Source organism: Oreochromis niloticus, linkage group LG15 (assembly GCF_001858045.2).
Source record: "Oreochromis niloticus isolate F11D_XX linkage group LG15, O_niloticus_UMD_NMBU, whole genome shotgun sequence".
In the NCBI taxonomy this organism is placed as follows: domain Eukaryota; kingdom Metazoa; phylum Chordata; class Actinopteri; order Cichliformes; family Cichlidae; genus Oreochromis; species Oreochromis niloticus.
Genome location: NC_031980.2, coordinates 16928484 through 16948572, shown reverse-complemented (window position 1 = coordinate 16948572; position 20089 = coordinate 16928484). Strand labels below are relative to the sequence as shown.

Sequence of the window (20089 nt, the reverse complement as noted above, 5' to 3'; positions counted from 1 at the left end):
GTAATATTTTTTTTGTCATTTTTTAATCTTCTCAGTGCGACCCATCTAAGTGATCAATGCGTTAGTCATCTAAAGGTTGTGGACCTTGTCTTCCTCTTTCTAGAGTTCATTGCTCTGTTAATGTGAAGGACTTTAAGTCAAGCTGGAGAAGTGGAGAGGTCTTCCTGGCCATCCTGTCTTCTCTCAGGCCTCAGTTGGTTGATCTCTCACTGGTCCAATCCAGAAGCAACCAGGAGAACCTGGAAGAAGCATTTCACCTTGCTGAGCAAGAGCTGCATATACCCCGCCTGCTGGAACCTCAGGGTGAGACTGATAAAATGTTAGGGGGCGTTTTACAGTGATATTTGTTGTAACTCTGGATAATAAGATGACCTTTTCCTAGGAATGACTCCAAAAGGTTTAGATTGATTTAAAAAAACACTCCCCCCCAAACTAAGCTTTGATTCTCTAATAGGCAAACCTGAAAACTTGAGTATTATGCAAAAAGAAGAAAACAAAAGCAAACTAATGAGAGAATTTTAAATCAAATTTTTCTCATTGCCTTTCACCTCAGATGTTGATGTTAGCAGTCCTGATGAAAAGTCTATCATGACCTATGTTGCCCAGTTTCTGCAATACTCCAGTGACATGCCAGCACCTGATGACCACCTCCAGGTTAGCGATGAGATCACATTTCACATTTTTTCAGCACATCCTGCTGTCTTTTGGTCTTCTACAAGAACCTTCATGAATGTAAAGGTGGTCAACCATCTTTCTGTCCTCCTCCTTTCAATACTGTTTTTCATGGTTTGATCTGGTGGTGGTGCTATAGCTGTTTCCTTTGGCCCAGCCCTCCTTTTGCTCACCTGAGACTCTGCCTGCACACTTTACTCCAGCAATTGCTGTCTCACCAGTACACGAGGTACACAATGAATCCTTTATCACTCTGTCACTTTTGTTATGGAGGTCTTTCTTTTCTCTATTAATTAATGGCTCATAACTGTCTAACTCTCTTGTAATGGCATGAACTGCTTGATCGCGTGGCCCTAACACACTTTTTCTAACACTGCAATGATCGTTACTGACAGCTTTGGTTATGAAAATTTAGGTTTCTCCAAGTGAACGAGCACAGCAAGTGACACGCTGGCTGGAACAAGCCTATCAGGAACTGTCAGATTCATGGAAGGCTGCAGAGAACTCAAGCTATGCTGAAAAATATCAGGTAATGCAGTATTAAGGATTAAATTACATGTTCAGCGTGTGTAGGTTGTAAGGTTAAAGAGTTATCACGTTTGATTTATCAGGTGCTTCAGAGCCTCGCTGGCTCCTTCACTGAGCAACGGAGACCAGTGATGACCCTCCTGGCTGCCCTAAGACGCCGCCCTGAGCTGAGTCAGCAGCAGTGTTTTCTTAGGACAGCGTGGGATCAACTGGAGGAAGAGGTCAGGAAATGTATTTTTGCATAATAAGCAGCAAGGTCACATTCAGGGTTTTAGTTATTAACCTTGGTATTTTTTTGTTACGCTGTTGGGGACATTCGTGGGGACATTATTTTAATTATTGTGGTGAGCTGAGGAATCTTTACAACACACCTCCACACAGAGGTTGAGCATGTTATTCAACCCCAAGCAGAAAGGGGCTTTTTATTGAACAGTTTTGTTGTACTACATTGTGCTTCACAGGGTCAATAACCCCGCACATGAACTCACTCATGGTATAACATCTCTTTCCATCAAACAACAACTGTCAGCGATTTTACACTGTAGTATTAACAGGAACAGTTAAGAGTCACGTAACAATAATGCCAGTAATGCCACATTATTTTAATATTTATGGAAAGTATAGAAAACTGCTCATTTTAGTGAAGCAGATGGCTCATATCAAGTTGTTTGTATATGTGTGTCATTCTGCAGCTGCAGAGGTGTAAAGCAGACTTGGACCTGAGTCTTCCTCCTCCTCTGGACTCTGTTGTTGCATGGCTGCAGCGTGCAGAGGCAGGGCTTGCAGACGACGCAGGGAAAGTGAAAGACCATTCAGATGCCGCTAAAGAAGCAAGAGCTCAGCAGGATAGCCTAAAGGTTCATTTGTTTTGAAGCTACATACAAAGAAAGAAAATGTGATCTTGTGACAAAACTTGATAACAGTGTCCTGAAACTCTGAAGAGCAACATTATTTAGATTAAAGATTAAGAATCTTGTTTACTATGTTTTTTCACTTTTCAGAATATAAATAAAGAAATGGGCCATTATGTCAATATTCTTGAGACTTATCAAAACATGGACGACTCAGGGAACATAGTGGTCCCCCTTGAAAAGTTTGATGAGATAAGAAAACGGTATGTGGCCCAATTGTTAAAATCCTATAATTACTGAATGTATTATGATTTTTTTTTTTATCACTATATGCATGTTTAAAGGCACAAATCTCCAAGTCTCGTGTTTGAAAAAAAAAAGATAGCAGTTTGTTTGCACCTTAATTTTCAAACAGTTTAACCAGCATTCGGGTCTCAACCAAGTATCGAGGGATCAAGTTGGAATACCAAGAGTCCCGCCACAGCATCCTGGACCTCCTGAGCAAGATCCGTGCCAAGGTCCAGTCCTGGAAAGCACCCTACAGGTCTCAGGAGACCATACATGTTTTTCTGCAGGACTGGCATGTGAGTGTATATCTGAGAGAGTAATATGTAAAGGCTTGTATTACTAATTCCAATGATGACTAACAGTGGATGGCATATATTCTATTACATGTTACTTCAAGGTCAGGCCCTTACAATATAAATAAGCTACATCCAGTGAGTCATTTGGGATCAAATTCTTCCTGAAAGACAAAAAGAACAGGAAAAAACTGATTATTTTCTATGATTTGTTTTCTAGGAAACAATTGAGCATCAAGACCTGCTTTTCACTCTGACAAGCGCTCTGCACACCCTGAAGGAGAAGGCGAATGTTTATACCAGCAAAGCAGCGCTAAGTATGGAGTAAACATAAAATCATATTGTCATGAACTCAATAGAAATATAATAATGTAATTAGTTTTTTTAAGACAAGATTTGACTTTCACACACTTTTCACACTCCAGGTGAAAATTTCCAGCTTGTTACTCGTCAGGTGAAGGAAGCAGAGAGTGAAGTTGAAATGGTCAAACAGGCTGTGACTGCTACTAGGGGTACCATGGAGAGAGTTTTGTGTGCATGGGAGACGTACAACAAAAACCTTGCTTCTCTACAGGCATGGCTGGAGCAGGAGAAACGAATTCAGTCCCCAGCTGCATCACAGGTAACTTTACCCTGTTTGTCCTGTAGTAACTGTTGTGTAACTTAAAAATCTCCTTTCTCTTTTCTCCTCCTATCATCATCATTTAAAAAATCATTTCAAAAATATCCTCATTGTTGCTGGTTTTTCTTTGTTTTTTAAAATACTTGGATACTGTAGGATATTAGTGAGTGGACTTCACGTCAAGCTCACTTAAATGAGGCAGGGAACTATCTCATAGAAGTGACGGAAACGTCAGTCAGTCTCAGTCTGGTCGAACAGTTGAGGAAAGTCAACATTCAGTGGGCTGAATACATGAAGAAGGCTATGTTTGTAAGTATTCATCTATTATCAATATTTTATGCAAGTCCAGTTTTTTTGTCTTTTATTTTGTATTTGACATAAAGAGACATTGGAAATAAAAGAGCATGCATCAGTAAAGATTTTGTCTTTTAGGAAGTATCATCAGAGCCCTGTACTGGTGCATCATGTCTTCAAATGGTGCATTCAATGACCCGGGAGGCCAGCCTGCTCCTCAGACAGCCACTTGAGGTGGCCTCAGTGCCACTAAAGGCTATCAGACAGAAATTACAGGTTAGTAAAATTTCAAAAGGCTGAATTGATCAGTAAATATTAAATAAACAAACAAATCTTTTTGTTATCTGAGCTACTGTCTCATACTTTTTAAAATTTCAGTTACTGAGTAAAAAGATGGCAGAAGTGAACGTGTCATCTCTTAGCTCTTCTCCCGACTTTCAAACAAGCTACATTGAAAAAATCCAGAAAACTCTCCCACAGGTAGGATGCTCACTGAGATGCAGGGAAATTATCTTTGATATTCCTAGAATATTAAATCAGACTATTAAATCTGACTGTGTTTATTTGTACTGTAGATGGTTGTTGAAGCAGAGGGGGCCTGTGGGGAGCTGCAGCAGGCTGCATCCAGGCTGGAAGGTGGTCTGGCTGAGCTGGATCGTTGGAGCACTGATGCGATGGACTGTTACAATCACCTAAAGGAAAAAAGTCACAGAGGACACCCTACAATGGAGCCTACAGCAAAAGTCAGCAAACCAAAGCTTCATGTTGTTTCTAATTAGGCGTTTTGTCAGAGAGGGAAAATATAAAGCATATATGAAGCTGTTAAATTCAATACAAGCGTTAACACTTCCAGGGGCTAATCTCTCGAGGCTTCCAGCTGGCAAACCAGGTTAAAACTGAGGAACAGGATCTTCAGGGCCTTGTTGCAATACTACAGAAAACCTCTCCTCTGCAGCACCTCAGCACCTCTAGCTTGAAGGACAGGGTCACAGAAGCAGTCTCCCACTGCCAGGTAAAGTAAAACAACAGTTGTAATAACTTTTTTTTCGGTCCCATAATAGTCCCTTTTATTCATTTGCATGCTTTGCATTTTTTAGGACATTCTGGGGATGTTTAGTTCTCTTGGGTATAAGCAGGAAGTTGGTGAATTTCCTAAGAATCAACCAGCCGTTGAAACAATCTTTCAGACAAAGAAACAGCCAGAGATTGGGTTATTAGTTGTGGCCAGAAGCAAACATGTAGAGAACATTGGGAACATCATGCTCCAATCTCAGCACTCAAATCAGCTTTCAGCTTCCACTCCTCAACAAAGGACAAGAGATCTCCAGGGAAAATTACATGATGAAAAAGATATTATTACACCCAAAATAGTCACCAGTTACCCACCTGTAACACATATTCAATCTCCTTTTCTTCAATCTGCAAAAGAAGCTGAATCTGAGCTTTTGATCCAGCCCCAGTCATTTTCTAAATCACATGCCCTAGCTTCAAGTTTCAGTGAAAATGATCAGCCACTACCTGCTACGACTCAAACTCCTATCAAGGGAAAGTGTTCAGAGGGTCCAGTTCCTGCTAAATATGGAGGAAGTTCACCTGTACAGTTTCAAACCAAGCACAAGAACACAGGACCTAGCTCTCTACAGAGCAGTAAACCTCCACAGCCACCAGTTATGGTCCACAGTGAAGTCCATTCAAGAGCCCAGTCAATGGCGAGGAGCAGGCTGGAGAAGGCCCGGTTTCGTCTGCAAGGACGCATTCAGCAAGCGATGAAGTTATTTGGTGGCAAAGAGATTTCAGAGTCGGAAGCCAAGAAGAAACAGGTACGATACCAAACATCACAGAACAAATTAAGAAGGCCGTCACTATCCCTAACAGATGTTTTCAACTGTCACTTCATTTTGACTCAAATCAACAAATGTAATTGAATTACTAGTGATCACACAGCTGATTTGCTAATTATTTTCTGGAGTTCTTACTTTGACAACATTTCAGGGTGAGTTTAAAGGCAGACATCCGCCCAGTTGTTACTTATTAAACATTTAAAACAGAGGCTTTAATGTAATTTAGATGCTTTCATTGCTGAAACACCAAGGCCTTGAAACTTACCTGAATCTTCATAATTCAAACACTTTCTTTCAAGGTCTCTGGTATTTTGATTTGTGTTGCTATCAGTATCGTTGTGCATCTGTGTACAGCTATATGTCTTTCTGTGCAGAAAGCTTTAAAAATTCTGCAGCCTGCCATGCTCGAAGAGTTCCTTTGTGCAGTGGAGGGTTTTGGGGCTTTCTGCTCTGGATCCCAGCTCCAGGACTTGATGCTCCTCTCTGACTCAGTGAGAAATCAGTGGGAGGTATGACAGGAACTGCACACATAGTCTGTAATTGACTGACTGATCCAGTCATTTGACCTGGATACCCTGAACCAAATACCTAAATCATTCACAAGCACATGTAAATCTTTCTTACTTTACATTATAACCAGTATCACTACCTAAAAGGGGATTATATTTATTATATTGTTAAAAGAAACAGACCACATCTCAGTTATAATGAAGTCATTCTGTGATATTCTTTTGCTTTTTGGTCATAGGCATAAAACAGTGGATGTTTTTATATAGTGGAAAATAACACGTAATACTAGGTAAAATACGATCCAGTCATACAGGATTTGTTTTGGTCTTTTCAAGAATCTTTTTGTGTGTGAGCGTCTTCACAAATTAATCCGGTAAACTTGAATGTTTTTTTTCCTAAAAACTTTGGTTAAAAATGTTGTCTGCTTGCTTTTGTCATGCGCAGGATGTACGCAGAGAAATGGCTGCCTTTATTCCGATCTTGTGGTCAAAGATCAGAGAAAGGAAGCAGTCATTTTCTGTCGTGCAGTGTGAAATGCATACTAACACTGTCCATGAATCTACTGACCAGACTGACGATGATTCTTTGCAGCAGCAGCAGGTACTTGTCTCTAACATAGTATTAACATGGGACTGTGCTGTGTTTGTATCTGCCTGGCAGATGGTCAAATTACTGTAGAAAGAAAGATTTGCTTTCAGCTTCTCAGGAGCTCATATTTCTCCCAGGCTGTCACTGAGGGAGCCGCATCTATTGAGGAACGTGTTGAATCCCTCAGAGAGCTGTGCGAAACACTGACGCCAAAGAAATCCTCCTGCCTCGCTACAGAGCAGCTGAGCGAGTCAGATGAAGTAGAGGAAACACAACCCAGTGATGCTGCAGTCCCAGCTAACAGGTCTGAAAACGCTAACATTAGGAAAGAAACAGAAATCAGAAATCTGAAATGTTCTTCAATTTGACCTTTTGTTCGATTTTTCTTTAATTGAAACTGTTTTTATCATTATTGTCAGACTTTTATTTCCTACATCTAGAAATAATTTTCAGTTGATTTTTCAGTTTGATGCTCTGTTTGATTTGAAAACTACAAAGGCGAGGCCCTATTTTGCAGTTTCAAAGAAAGTGGTGCCATCTCTCCAACAATGTTCATGCCTATCGGCTCAGTAGTTTTCTTTGTAAGTTTGCTGAAAGTCAGACACGAGCAACACTGATGAAATTCCTCTGGGTTTCAAAAAGAAAGCTCAGACTCAAAAGGAAGTTAAAATTGCAGGAAGAAGGTCTAATTTAGATTGTGAAAACTCTATTTGCCTAAATTAGACTGAACTCGATTAGAATCTTGTTGCGTTTGAACTTACCCTTAAATCATTTTTCAAGTTGTAGAATTGTGACTTGAATTCAAAGTGATTTACTTGAAGAAGACCGTTTTTTATTTACAATTGTCACTCTGTAATCCTTCCGGTCTATTAATCTTAATCAGATGTCTGTTTGAATGAGCGGTTCGAACTGGCTGCCCCTGACATCCCCCCGATAAACATTTCTTATCTCAGCAGGGGACGGCAGCCTGGGGGAGACGCCCCACTGAGCGCGACTGACGTGTCGGCCAACACACAGCCGAGCAACAGTCTCCCACAGAAACAAAGCGATGACAGCCCACATGAAGGCCTCTCGCCCGTTTCTCATGTTGTGTCAGTGCAGCCTCATGGTGATATCCTCAAACTGAAAGTTCAGGAAGTCCCAACAGAGAGTGAGGTCCACCTGACAACAAACAGAGACGGCAGGTCAGAACAAAATCCAAAGCCTTCACTTCGAGCCAAAGAGCAGCTGCTGAAAGCCCGTCTACTGCACTACGCAGAGAGCAGTCAGCAAATCCAAGCTCATACACAGGTATGCTCAGATTACATCACTGATCTTCTTCAGTTTTGTTTTTCTTCAGTTCCTCAATTCTATGTTTTGGTACTTTGCGAGCTCTGAGAATAATATGGAGTTATTGTTTTTTTATGCAATCAAGTCAAGATATTTAAATTCAAAACTGAAATCTAGGAACACAAAGATAAATGTTGAAATCAAAATTTGAATTGCAAATAAAATTAGATTTGTTATTAAAATATTTATCTAAAAGTTTTATTTGGAGCGCTAATCAGGCTGGAATCTGAACTGAAAGATGTGAGACATGGTGATGGGTCTATGGATAAGACAGCAGCAATGAAAAAACACTGCAAATCTATGTCCACTTTTTGTGTACAGATATCTTTTGTCATAGCAATAGCAAGACTGTATTTTAAATGATGACTATTTCCTTTTATTTGATCAGCCACTAGCTTTAAATTGGGATTTTATAACTAATTCTAATATTCTACACGATTTACAACCACAAATCTCCCAAATCTGGGACTCTATTATACAAAGAATTAAAGAAAAAGCCATAGTATATGAACAGCAAGAGAAAAAGGATGGATGGGTATTTCAGTTATTCTGTGCTTCATGGTGATGTGGTGTCCAGTGTATTTGAATGTGAACAGTGCTAGCACTCTTCATCTTTTCTCCATGATTTGTCATAATTTCAAAACACCAAGAAAGAGAATCTTAATGCTATATTTCATAGTGACAAAATGTTTATGCAGCTAATAGTATTGTACTATAAAATCTATTGTATACCAATCCCAGCTCCAGGACTATGAACTTAGATTACATACTTATATTTTACAGTCACAAACTTGCTCTAAATTACAGTAGGCACTATAAATGAACAGTTTCATTCTGGAAGAGCTTGCAGACATTAATAGTGGAATATCTGACAGTGCATAAAAAATGCAGCAGACTACACAGGTAAAACGTTAATAACTCTATTAAATGTCATTTACTTTGTTCATTTAAAGAAACCTTCCTAGTCAGAAACTAATTCAGGAGTTTTATTGGCTGTACAAGGAAAAGCACCGGCTGCAGAGTGCTAATCCTTGGTAATTGGATAGGCTCACTGCTCCATCTTTTCCTCTTTTCTTTACTGGACTGTTACTATGCAACTCTCTCACCTCGCAGGCAGTTGTTAGGAGCAACACAGTGGAGACCAAGCAGGAAGCACAGTGGACCATCATCTCAGAGCCAGCTGCTCCATCTCAAGAAGAACATCCCTCTGAACAGGAAGTGCAGGAGAGGTATGAGTCACTACCCCAGTTATACTTTAGTTGACATTGGTGTTGTTTTTAGAACTGACAGCTTGTAAAATACTAATATGCTAGTAAGATTTACTGGACGTCACTGATTTTGCATCATATTTGCTTCCCAGTCAGTCTCAGAAATTTTAATAATGAAACAATGTGTAAATCTCTCTCTAGTTATAGAAAGCTCTGCTCAGCATTTAAATCTCAGGTTCAGGAGAACAAGCTACTTTTGGAGTCATTTATCCCAGATCCAGTCTCTATCCTTGCCCTGCAGAACCAAAAGAAGCATCTACAGGCAAGTTTGAGCACTTACTTTCACCAGAATTCTCTTTTTCAAGTCCTACTCTTACATATGTGTTAATTATTATGTCTTAACTGTGGTCAACTGCATACTAGAATGTTTTTACAATTGTTAAGCATGAATTTGTTTGTAATCTCTAACTTTTGGCTTAAAATATTATTGCTGTGATTGTTTCGTAAACATGTTTCACCTCAACAGACCTTGAAACAAGAGACAGAAGCACTTTGGTTTGATGTTGAGCTCCAGTATGCACGGTTTTCCCAGTTTTCCCAGCCGATGACCAGGGAGGAGGGTTGGAGTGAAGTGGAACGAGAGCAGGGACAGCTGACTCAGCAGTGGAGAGAACAACAAGTCTGCCTACAGACCAGGTGCAGCTACTCTCTTAAATAAAAAATTACCAATTTTAATGTGCGTTTCATACAGTTAGTGCTTTTCTTGCAAATATTAGACAATTTTAAATTAAAGTAGCTACTTCCTTGCCCATTTAAAAACTTACTTTAAGTTTATTTTACAGTAGCAACACAGAGCATATGTGGAAATCGGGTGTTTATGTTGAAGCTGAAGATATAAAGCGACTACTACATGAAAACAGATATTATATGCATGTGTTTATATGTGCATGCACTCTACTAGGCTGCATGAACTGACATATGGTCTGTGGGACATATGGTTTGTCTGTGAAAGTATGCAGTTAGTGATAAGTTGCTCAATTTAGTTTAGTTTGTTCAGTGTTTACAGCTTTCTTGTTAAAAGACTGTTAAATACTAACAGATTTACAGTAGTATTAGCATGTTTGACACAACATTCTTAAGGTAGCCCTAATGGCAATTTAGTACAAACACAGTGACCATACTACCTAGTACTACAACCACAACTATCACAAATTCATTGGACTATTTCACAAAGGGCAAAAATTTTCAGTTTTGCTCCTGCTTTGTGTTTGGGGTAGAATGGCATCTCTGGAGAACATTGCTGACCTGATGAAGTCTGCAGATGACCAGAAGACACTGATCACACAACAACTGAACCAGATCATTGGACAGCCTGTGGATATCTCTTCTCTGACTTTGGCTGATTCAACAATATTACATGATTTAAAGGTATAGGTTTAAAACCATGTGTTCAAGCAATTAGCACTTATGATATGAAAAGTACAATATTATTTTGAATCCCTGGTCTCTTGAATAGGAGATGGACAACAGGCTGCAGGCTGGAATGAGGATACTAACAGAAAAAAGCACGAAAGAGGAAAGTCAGGGGCCAGAAGCCACATCCTCCTCATCCCTCTGCAGGGGCCTCCACAATAGCATCCATCATTTCAAGCAGCTCAGACAGCAACTGGAGAAAGTTCAGTCAGCTGTTTGTGCTCTGGATCGCTTCCTGACCACAGTGAGAGAAGTCAAGGCTGAGATCCAAACTGTGCTGCCAAACCAAGACCCGAGCAAGCAGAAACACGAGGCAGACTGGGAGCAGGAGAAACATTCTTTGGATGCAACAATGCAGAGGTTGCAGGCTGCTACTGAGCAATCTGATTCTGTGGACAGTAGTTTAAAGGCAGTGGGGATTAGTCTTACCATGAATGGTGCGCCTGTGACATGTCAGGATGTGGTGAAATGCATCACAGTACATGTTGTGGAGATGGAAAAATGGGGAGCAAAAGATATAATTCTCCTAGAAAAACGGAACATACAGGACGACGAGAAATCTAAAACTGTGGAGACATGTCAGACAAAGTCTGGTAATGCTTCCCTACAGCAACAGGACATGCAAGAAGATCCCACCTCAAGTGAGCCAGATGAGGAGTCAGGTTTGGACGCCAAAAGGCTTAAGCTGGAAGGAGAGACTCAAGTAGAGGAACAGCACAAGACTCAAGCATGGAGACCTCGAGAAGATCTCCTAGAAACTAAAGACCAGAGACAAATGGGAAGAACCACCCAGGTTAAGAAAGAGGGAGAAAAAATGGAGAATTTGGTTCAGAGGAGAGCAAACCTGTTAACAACACTGAGGGAGACAAAGATGGCAGCTGAGCAGCTGAGCTTGCAGGAGCCCACTCTGCCTGCTCTACAACACAGGTACAACACCGAGCTGGTACAACAACGTACTTTTATTTTTTATAATTGAACTGGAGTATCAAAAAGTATGAAACATAATCAACACTACCAGAAAAACATCTAAACACTCATCAAAACAAACGTATCATCCTTTAAATCTTGATGGGCTCCCAAAGGTTTCCAATAATCTTAAACTTATAATAATATCAGATTTAATGATACACTAATGGGCAGAATAATATTGACTAACTTTTATCCAAAGGTCAGCTTTTTGCTGTTTCTATAAGGAGCTGAAGGCTCCATACATATCCTGTTTTGTTATCTGCAGGACACGTACCTTGACAGAGTTGGAAAGTCGCCTCGCTGACCTCCTCTCTGAAGTGCAATACGTACGAGGTGCATCATCACGGTCGGAAATCCCACAGGAGAGTCAGAACAGAGAGGTGGAGGATCTCTGGGAGGAGGCAACAAAAGCTGTAACTCAAAAGTAAAATCCAGCGTAGTGTTTGGTTATTAACGTTTGTAACTTTGATTGTTTCTGCAGCTCTTCCGTAGTTGTGTTACTCTGCTGAGCTTTGTGTGTTGTGTTATGGGTCACATACAGACTGGAGCAGTGTGGTGTCCTAACAGAGCTGCTGAAGAGGTTTCAGAGCATTCGTGGTAAGCTGAGCGCAACACTGCAGAGAGCAGAAAGCACTGTCAGTGAAAAAACCTCCTACATGGGGAAAGAAAAACTGCAGAGACTACACACTAAGGTAAGTCGCACTGTTAAGCTTGACTAATGAACACAAATGTATCACAGCATTGACTTTTCTCTTTGTGCTGAAAACTTATCATTTAGGCATAATCCATATTTTTGTGTGTCTGTGGTTTTAAAGGTCCAGGAAACAAAAGCAAAGCTGAACAGCCTTGGAGATGGTATAGAGGAGGTCCGCAGTGTCTGCAGACAGCTTCACACTCACCTACGGCAGATACCAGAATGCACATGCATCCCATTTGAGAGCGAAGCTGATGCTCTCATGGATCACTGGCTGGATGTAAGCTCATCCACTTTACACTGTTAACTTTGTCTTTTTAAAAAAAACATATTTTTGTCTTTTTTTTGCATGTTTTGTTTTAAAAAGATTTATTTTCCATAACTTTGAAGGTTTGACTTATTCTTTTTGTGATATGAAAGTTATTTTTTTTAACTCCAGTGATATCGCATTCAATCTGTTGCATCCTCCAAGAAGAGCTGGTGATGTGAGGATGTAACTGTAAAAGCAATCTAAGGGAAAAAAGGATACTAAGAGGCAGAACCTGGTGCAAAATGATCGCTTTTCAGAAATGAGAGGGCAGCTGTTTCTAACAAGATAAAAAAAAAAACAGCAAAGCTACAGCAAAACATAAAAGCTCGTGTTTAACCTTTGTGCTTGATTATTTGACATTGTAATTGAATTAATAGGTTTTTCTAATAATATATTTTTTCAGCTGACTTCTTTGTTGTTAGTTTTACAGATTATTACATTGGCATTAACCTGACTACACCCAATTTCCTATTATTTTCGAATGTTGCTGATCTTAAATGAGATAGATAAAGATGCATATTATTGTAGGTCTAGGTTGTTAACATTGCTGATATTTAACTTATTTGCAGTTATCAGAAAGAACAGAGTCCTGCCTTGAAAACCTACATCTAGCCTTGACTCTGTGGGACGGGGTCCTTCAGCAGGGGACAGAAGTGGAGCGCTGGACCAGCGATAAAGTAGCAGTGTTTGCTCAGTGCCCATCCTTTCAGTGTGAGGATGACATCAAGGCACTGCAGGTAAAACGGAGCTCTTGTGTATCATTTAGTTATGTTATGATCTCAAAGTTAAACTATAATAATGTTTACCTCACTCGCACTGTTACCAGAATGAGATTGTGCTTCAAGAGGAAAGTATACAGCATTTCCACCGTAGAGCCACTGAGATTCAGACACTGCTTCAGTGCGCAGATTACCCTCCGGAGCTTCAGGTAGGCATTGTTCCTTTGGTTTTATTTTCTGTTTAGACTGAAATAAAGACACATACAGTAGTTTTGTTTTTTTGTTTCACTTCCAGAAATATTTGACTGTGTAAAATGTAGACAAAATGCAATAATTTCAATGATTTTTTTCACACAAAGAAAACACATCAAATGTTTAAATAAGGAACACATCTAAAAAGAAGTTGTGATGGGGGAAAAGAAGGTTGGAAAAGGTAAAAGAAGAGGGGATCCTACACAATGGTGAACATGGCCCTGTCACAACTTTTTTTCAGACGTGGTTTGACGACCATTAGAATAGGACCTGATTTTTCCAAGCGTAGCCTTCGAATGTTGTATAGACAGAGGTGACCCTCACTAATCTCTGATGCACACCCAATCTCTTTGTTGTGGAGACAGGCCTGAAATATGACAGAAAATTCTCAGTTTGAAAAAGAAAAACAAGGCCTACCCCCCCAGTAGGCATCCAGGCAGGAAAGAGTTAAACATTTGATGTGTTTTCTATGTTTTCATATGATTTACTTTGAATAAAATATGAGTCTCAAGTTTTGTTTGAAATTATGAACGTATTTCCTGCTTGAATCTAGTTTAAATTTTCAGTTGTTTAGTCATTTTCACTATTACAAAGGAGTCTTTGCTTTTTGTGACATTAAAACTAATAATTCTTGGATATTTTGGTGCCTGATTCAGATACTTCAAAGCGCCAGATGCATCTCTGAACTGATTAAATATGTTTTCCATGTCTGTCAGAGACAAACAGTATATTGAGCTTGTCAGTTCTTATGATTAATTTTGTTTTGTCAAGGTGGTAGGAACCCAGATGAGGAAGAAGATAGAGCAGTTGAAGGAGCTCGTTTCTGAAGCTGAGGATGTTTACAAGCAGATGGTGATTACTAAAGGGCAAATCACTGGGAGGATGGAAGAGTGTTTCAACTCCCTGCAGAAGATTCAAAACTCCCTCCTTACTCTTCGTGGTCCTGATGTTGCAGACGTACTTGCAAAACTTAAGGTAAGGGTTTAAATAAGACATATGAAATAATGAAAACACATAAAACACATTAATAGATACAAGATAATATCAAATTAGCACTGTCTGTCAGACGAGGTAGATATTAATACGGGCTGAAGGGAAAACACAGACACAAATATCGTGAAGATTTTTGTATTTCCTAGTCATCATGTATGCCTTCGTATTACAACAGGCCAAATTAAACAAGAAATAGATGGTAATCACACCCAGTCTTTATTTTATCTGTCTGCAGGAGTTGTGTCAGCAGCTCCAGTCCCAGGATGAGCAGGCAGAGAGCCTGTTGGAGGACGTGCATGTCTTGGCCTCTATTACAGGTCCAGATAGCTTACAGAGTCTATCCGTGGAAGGGATCCAGCTACAGGAAAAAGTCAGAAACACCCATCAGCTCTTCTCTGAAGTAGAAGAACAGACTGAGAGGAATATTCGTGATCTGGACAGGTAATAGACATCACATACAGAATAAATTTCTAGTGTTGCGGTGCATCTGTGTCATGTAATGTGTACAGATACATGCATCTACAATGAAAAGGAAATTTAAGCCACCACTCATTAATGTGGCATGTAAACAAACTTAAGAGAGCTGCTGGGCAGGAATTTTTGGCTAACATGTGCTTGGTGACTTGACAGTTTGTCATCATGGGATTGGCATAAAGAAAACAGGAAATAAATTATATTAGGAAGTTTGTTTAAGAGTAATATTGCTCTGTCAAATATTTTGAAAACAGTGCATGCTTGTGCAGTGTTGTGCAATAATCTTGAGTCACTTATAATGTTTTTTGAAGTGGTCAGTTGTTCTCAAGACTTTGAAAGTTTTACTTTAGACATTGGCTGCTTTTCAATCCTTGTGCCTGAAAATTTCCAGAGGAATTTTTTTATTGCTGTTGTTATGCCAACAATGACCTATGAGCACAATAAAGGCACCTAATTCAAAGAGTGAATCAGTCTTTTGTCTACATATAACAGACAGTTAAGCTAAGAACCAATTTTAAATTGCACCTTTAAGCACTTTGCAATGTATACATCTTGTTCTCACTTTCCTAGCAAAATGTAAAGAAAGAAAAGGCTCAGGAATTTTGCACAGTACTGTAAATATTAAAAGCATTTGGCTATAGATGGCAAAAAGGAGACACCTAATTATCATAGTGTGTCTCACATTCCCCCGTCTGTTGCATTTCTTTTAATTGCAAAAATGTAAAAGTAAAAAAAAAGGATGGGCTAATGTTCTGTAAGAGGTGGGCACTATAGCTTTTATCAAAGCTATTAACCAAACAGGAGGACTCACCATTATTGAGGACCACTTTGGAAGTTACTGCACATTTTACTGGATACTGTACGTGGGGTTGAATGCAAATATACTTCAGGTACTATATTTGTTGTAATGAATGAGCATGGTCCTTGTAATGGGGGGAAAGAACAGAAGATGAAATGATCGTCATTTGGCCTCGGTTTGTTTTCCTATTATTAGGTTCGATCTTTTTGGGGATTTAGTGACAAAACAAGAAGGACTCATCAGAGTCATCCTTGAAACTTACCATCCAGTCAAATTTGCTCTTACTCTGTATGTAAAACAGCTGTAAGCAGAAAAAGTCTTACAGAGTCACAGTGCTTAAACCAAAGAGAAGAAAGACATCAAAACAGGTTTGTCTGGTTTGCTGAGTCAGTCATGAATTATGTGGCAGAACCATTTTTTCACTGTAATGTTGTTTGAACCTATAGCATATAGCATATTAATGTGTTTGTGGTATGGACATATAATGTATTTATGCTGTTTGTGTGTTTCAGGCTGCAAATAGAGAGGGACCATCTCGAGGAGTGGCTTCATGCTGCTGAGGAAAAAACAGCAAAGGAAGAGGATCTAAGTCTTCTGGAAGAAGAAGCGCTTCAACAAAGGTAAACCTTTCTCCTGAAGAAGGTGTGTCACTCTCCATGTAGATTTGCAACAACTTGGACGTGTTCATGGCCCGTATACTGCCTGATAACATACAATATATGTATACTTTGCAGTATAATTGAAAATATGCTTTAAACATTTACCTAGCTGTTTTATTTTTTATTTACACCAATACATACGAGCAGTATTGATTTTATTGTTGAAGTATTCCAATGTATTTTAAATTCACATATATTTGAATATGTTGGGGGTTCCTGATTACAAATAAAGATATGGAGGCTGATGTGTTTACTTTAGACTTTTGAAGGCTGGAAAGCGACAGTGCTGCCAGTGCTACATATCAGATAGAAATGTGAAAACGTGAGAATAGCAGAGCGACAGTAAAGACAAACAAACCTGAAAAAAACATGCAGGTGTTCAGTGCTGTGATGTTGACTAATGCTCACCAAAGTGTCAGGAATCTTAGAAGCTGTGTATTGTTTTGTCAGGTGACTCATTCTTTACTCCATGTGTGTTTTAATTACGCAAAAGTCTGTTATATTGTAGATAAAAAGCACTTGTTTTATATATATTTTTAAATTAGAGCTGGAGTAAATATTTTAATTAAAAAAATCAATCATGTAATGCTGATTAACCACTGTCACTTTCATTTTGAGACACACCCAGCTTAATATCACACACAGTAGTCGCTACCACTTCAGTGTGCTTTGACTCTACCATGGAAACATTAGATTTGACCCCATCATTAGCATTAACAGCTTTGATTTCTCTGCAGGGTGAGGACAGAGCTCCTCAGTCAGCTTGTGTCATCTTTACAAAGCAGCAACCTTCAGCAGCTGGCGGTGGTGGAGGACAGTAAAAAGCTGTTGGAACGATACAACAACTCATACATTAAAATACAAGGTGACTCTAAGGAGACGCATTCCTCTCTGAGGGAGGAAATCGAGGTGTTTCAGGCTTTATTCAAGTCCACACAATCATGGATCAGTGATCTGAGACAAGCTGTAGACTCTCCACTTGCTGAAAGCCCCCGGATTCAGACTCCGTTAGAGCAAAAACTTCACTGTGCTCAAGTAAGAAAATGTTGCCTGCACATACTAAGTTACTCAGTTTCACTACATGTCATTTAAATCATAAATTTTATTTAGCGCATTTTATAAGAAAGTATGCTCCTTAAGTCTGTATCATACATACATGCATCTGCTAAGTACCTGTGAGGAGAGGTGACAGAAAGGCTTGATTGCTTGTGGAATATTGAACAACAAATCTTCTTACTCTCATATAAGTGATTGTGACGTGGGTGTGCCTACAGTTGTGTGTAATGTCACATGAGGGTGTGGTGTTGGTGCTTTCTTTTTCTCTACATTTGTTCCAACTTGTTCAAAACTAAGGAGTGTACATTTGCTGTGCAGAGCTGATGTTAGATTCAGGGAACTTTCTGGAATCTATATGTGTGTCTCAAAGCTGACAGTATCTATCATACAGGCAGAATCCTGGAGATTTTTTATAACCGCTTTTTTGTTTTACTAAGGTTATATACTGACTTGTAAACCCTACAAAATCCATTACAGGCAGTGTTGAGTGCCGAGTTAGAGGGGGAGGCTCGCCTGGAAGAGCTCAGAGTTACCGGAGATGGTCTGTGCCACAGGGTGTTGAATGAAGATGACCTGAAGAGGGAAGTTCAGGACACTGTTCAGAGAGCAGAGGAGCAGTGGCGGGAGACTTTGCAGTCAGTTGAACCATATTACAGGTGAGTGAGGTAGAGCGGGTCATCTACTGATCGGAAGGTTGGTAGTTCGATCCCCCAATCTGCATGCCAAATATCCTTGGGAAAGATACTAACCCCAAGTTGCTCTCTGATGCATCTATTGGACTATGAATGTTAGCTATAAAGCACTTAAAAGCATAGAAGAAAGTGCTTGTGTGAATGGGTCAATGTGGCATGTTGTATAAAGTGCTTTGAGTGCTGCAGGAGAGTAGAAAAGACTCAGTCCGTTTAAAACAGGTGGACTGTTCCTGAACTTAATAACTAATGAAACTAAGCAGTAAAATTATTACACATTACATAATAACAGCTATAAATCCTGGGATTTAATTAAATAATTTTCATGGTCCAGTTTAAGTCAGAAATGGTTCTAATCTCTTGTTATTATTGTTCTTAAGCGCTCTAAAGGCTGATCCAGAGGTCACTTGTTTTTACCTGGACCAAAGGAGGGAGGTTTGCCACAAAGTGGAAGCGCTGCAGCGCCAAAAAGATCAGCTTCCCACTTTATTTCCCTGTCCTGGCACAGCTGAGCGTAAACAAGGATGCCTTCTTGCCCTTCAACTCCAGGAGGAAACTGAATCCTTGCAGTTAACGCTTAGCAGCCTGTCTAAGAGGAGAAATGAGCTGATTGAGCAAACCAGAGACAGCATCTGGAAAGATTCTTCCTGGGATGAGCTTTACACCCACTGGTCAGCACTGATGGCAGAACTAAAGGTAAAATTACACTTCTAATATCTAACTGATGTCTATTCAACAATGTCTCTGAGCTAACACTATTTGCACATTGTTAGGTGGTAACGATGTGGTAAGTTCAATAATTTGTTGTCACAGTGTTTGTAGTTTTGCCACTGCAGTGGATTTTATTTTATTTTATTTATTTATTTATTTATTTTTTCACTGCAGTGGATTTTAAATAAAAAAGATCAGACAAACAACCAATATAGTGCAGATTTTGAACTTTAAAACCAAAAGTTTAAGAAATAAATTACATTGTTTGGTAGTTGCAGCCATTTTTATATACAGTGCTCCACGGTTTAGAGGCTCAAGAGTAATTAGACAAACAAACAGAAGCGCCTGAAGTCTAGAACTCACCACCATCACCAAATGCTGTTTCCTCCAATAAAATGCTCTTCCTGTTTACTGCTGCCACTTTAAGCTCTTGCTTGTTTGTTTGTTTCTGCCTTCTGTCTTATCTTCAGTAACAGAAAATCTGCTCTACTGGTCTGAGATCAGGTGGCTGACTTGGCCATTGAAGAATATCCCATTCCTTTGCCTTGAGAAACTCTTTTGTTGCTTTTGCTGTATGCTTTGGATCATTGTCCATTTGCGCTGTGAAACTGTGTCTGATCAGTTTTGCAGCATTTGTCTGAATCTGAGCAGAGAGTATAGTCCTGTACAGTTCACAATCCATCCTGCTGCTTCTATCAGCAGTCACATCATCAATAAACACTAGTGCCCTGGTTCCACTGCCAGCCCATGCTATAACGCCCCCTTCACCATCAGACCAGAGATAATGTGGTATGCTTCAGATCACAAGCTGTTTCTCTCCTCCATACTTTCCTCTTTGCGTCATTCTGGTACAGCTTAATCTTGTGTTCATCTGTCCAAAAAAATTGTTTTCAGAACTGTTCTGTCTCTTTTAGATGATTTCTAGCAAAGTCTAATCTGGTCTTCCTGCTATTGATGTTCTTGAGTGTAACCAGTCATTTGCCCTTTGCTGTAAACCCTCTGCATTTCCATTCATACAGGCAGGTTTTACTGGTTGACAATGATATATCTTTCTACTTGATTGTTTTCTTGACTTGATTTGAAGATGTTGACAGTAATTCTGTCATCATGTACTTTAGTTTTCTTACATGGTGTTTCAGGACCTTTGGCGTGGCTGAGCTGGTCAGTGCATTCATTCTTTTTAAGAATTTACCAGCTTGCTAATTTGTCCGCTCCTAAAGTTTTTGCTGTCTGTCTAATAGGTTTATTTTGGTTTTTCAGCGTAATA

At 39.6% G+C, this 20089-nt stretch overlaps 1 protein-coding gene across 13 annotated transcripts in view; it reads left to right on the top strand.

Moving 5' to 3' along the window:
• syne2a (spectrin repeat containing, nuclear envelope 2a) overlaps positions 1–20089 on the top strand; it is an 86940-nt gene that overhangs the window by 5620 nt on the left and 61231 nt on the right. For 10 of the 13 annotated variants that reach the window (XM_025898929.1, XM_019345789.2, XM_019345793.2 and 7 more), the window contains 36 exons: positions 104–303; positions 554–654; positions 812–901; positions 1088–1201; positions 1284–1421; positions 1893–2057; positions 2202–2314; positions 2467–2635; positions 2853–2949; positions 3058–3254; positions 3411–3563; positions 3687–3824; positions 3927–4028; positions 4124–4291; positions 4402–4560; positions 4646–5368; positions 5764–5898; positions 6344–6499; positions 6625–6791; positions 7441–7777; positions 8930–9045; positions 9226–9346; positions 9551–9720; positions 10302–10452; positions 10541–11424; positions 11732–11890; positions 12008–12158; positions 12282–12440; positions 13040–13207; positions 13297–13398; positions 14213–14416; positions 14670–14875; positions 16220–16327; positions 17104–17401; positions 17900–18078; positions 18492–18807. In XM_025898929.1, coding sequence (XP_025754714.1) covers positions 104–303; positions 554–654; positions 812–901; positions 1088–1201; positions 1284–1421; positions 1893–2057; positions 2202–2314; positions 2467–2635; positions 2853–2949; positions 3058–3254; positions 3411–3563; positions 3687–3824; positions 3927–4028; positions 4124–4291; positions 4402–4560; positions 4646–5368; positions 5764–5898; positions 6344–6499; positions 6625–6791; positions 7441–7777; positions 8930–9045; positions 9226–9346; positions 9551–9720; positions 10302–10452; positions 10541–11424; positions 11732–11890; positions 12008–12158; positions 12282–12440; positions 13040–13207; positions 13297–13398; positions 14213–14416; positions 14670–14875; positions 16220–16327; positions 17104–17401; positions 17900–18078; positions 18492–18807 — 7114 coding nt within the window. The remainder of the gene's footprint in view (positions 1–103; positions 304–553; positions 655–811; positions 902–1087; positions 1202–1283; positions 1422–1892; positions 2058–2201; positions 2315–2466; positions 2636–2852; positions 2950–3057; positions 3255–3410; positions 3564–3686; positions 3825–3926; positions 4029–4123; positions 4292–4401; positions 4561–4645; positions 5369–5763; positions 5899–6343; positions 6500–6624; positions 6792–7440; positions 7778–8929; positions 9046–9225; positions 9347–9550; positions 9721–10301; positions 10453–10540; positions 11425–11731; positions 11891–12007; positions 12159–12281; positions 12441–13039; positions 13208–13296; positions 13399–14212; positions 14417–14669; positions 14876–16219; positions 16328–17103; positions 17402–17899; positions 18079–18491; positions 18808–20089) is intronic. The other 3 variants (XM_019345788.2, XM_019345796.2, XM_019345798.2) reach the window with 3 other exon arrangements.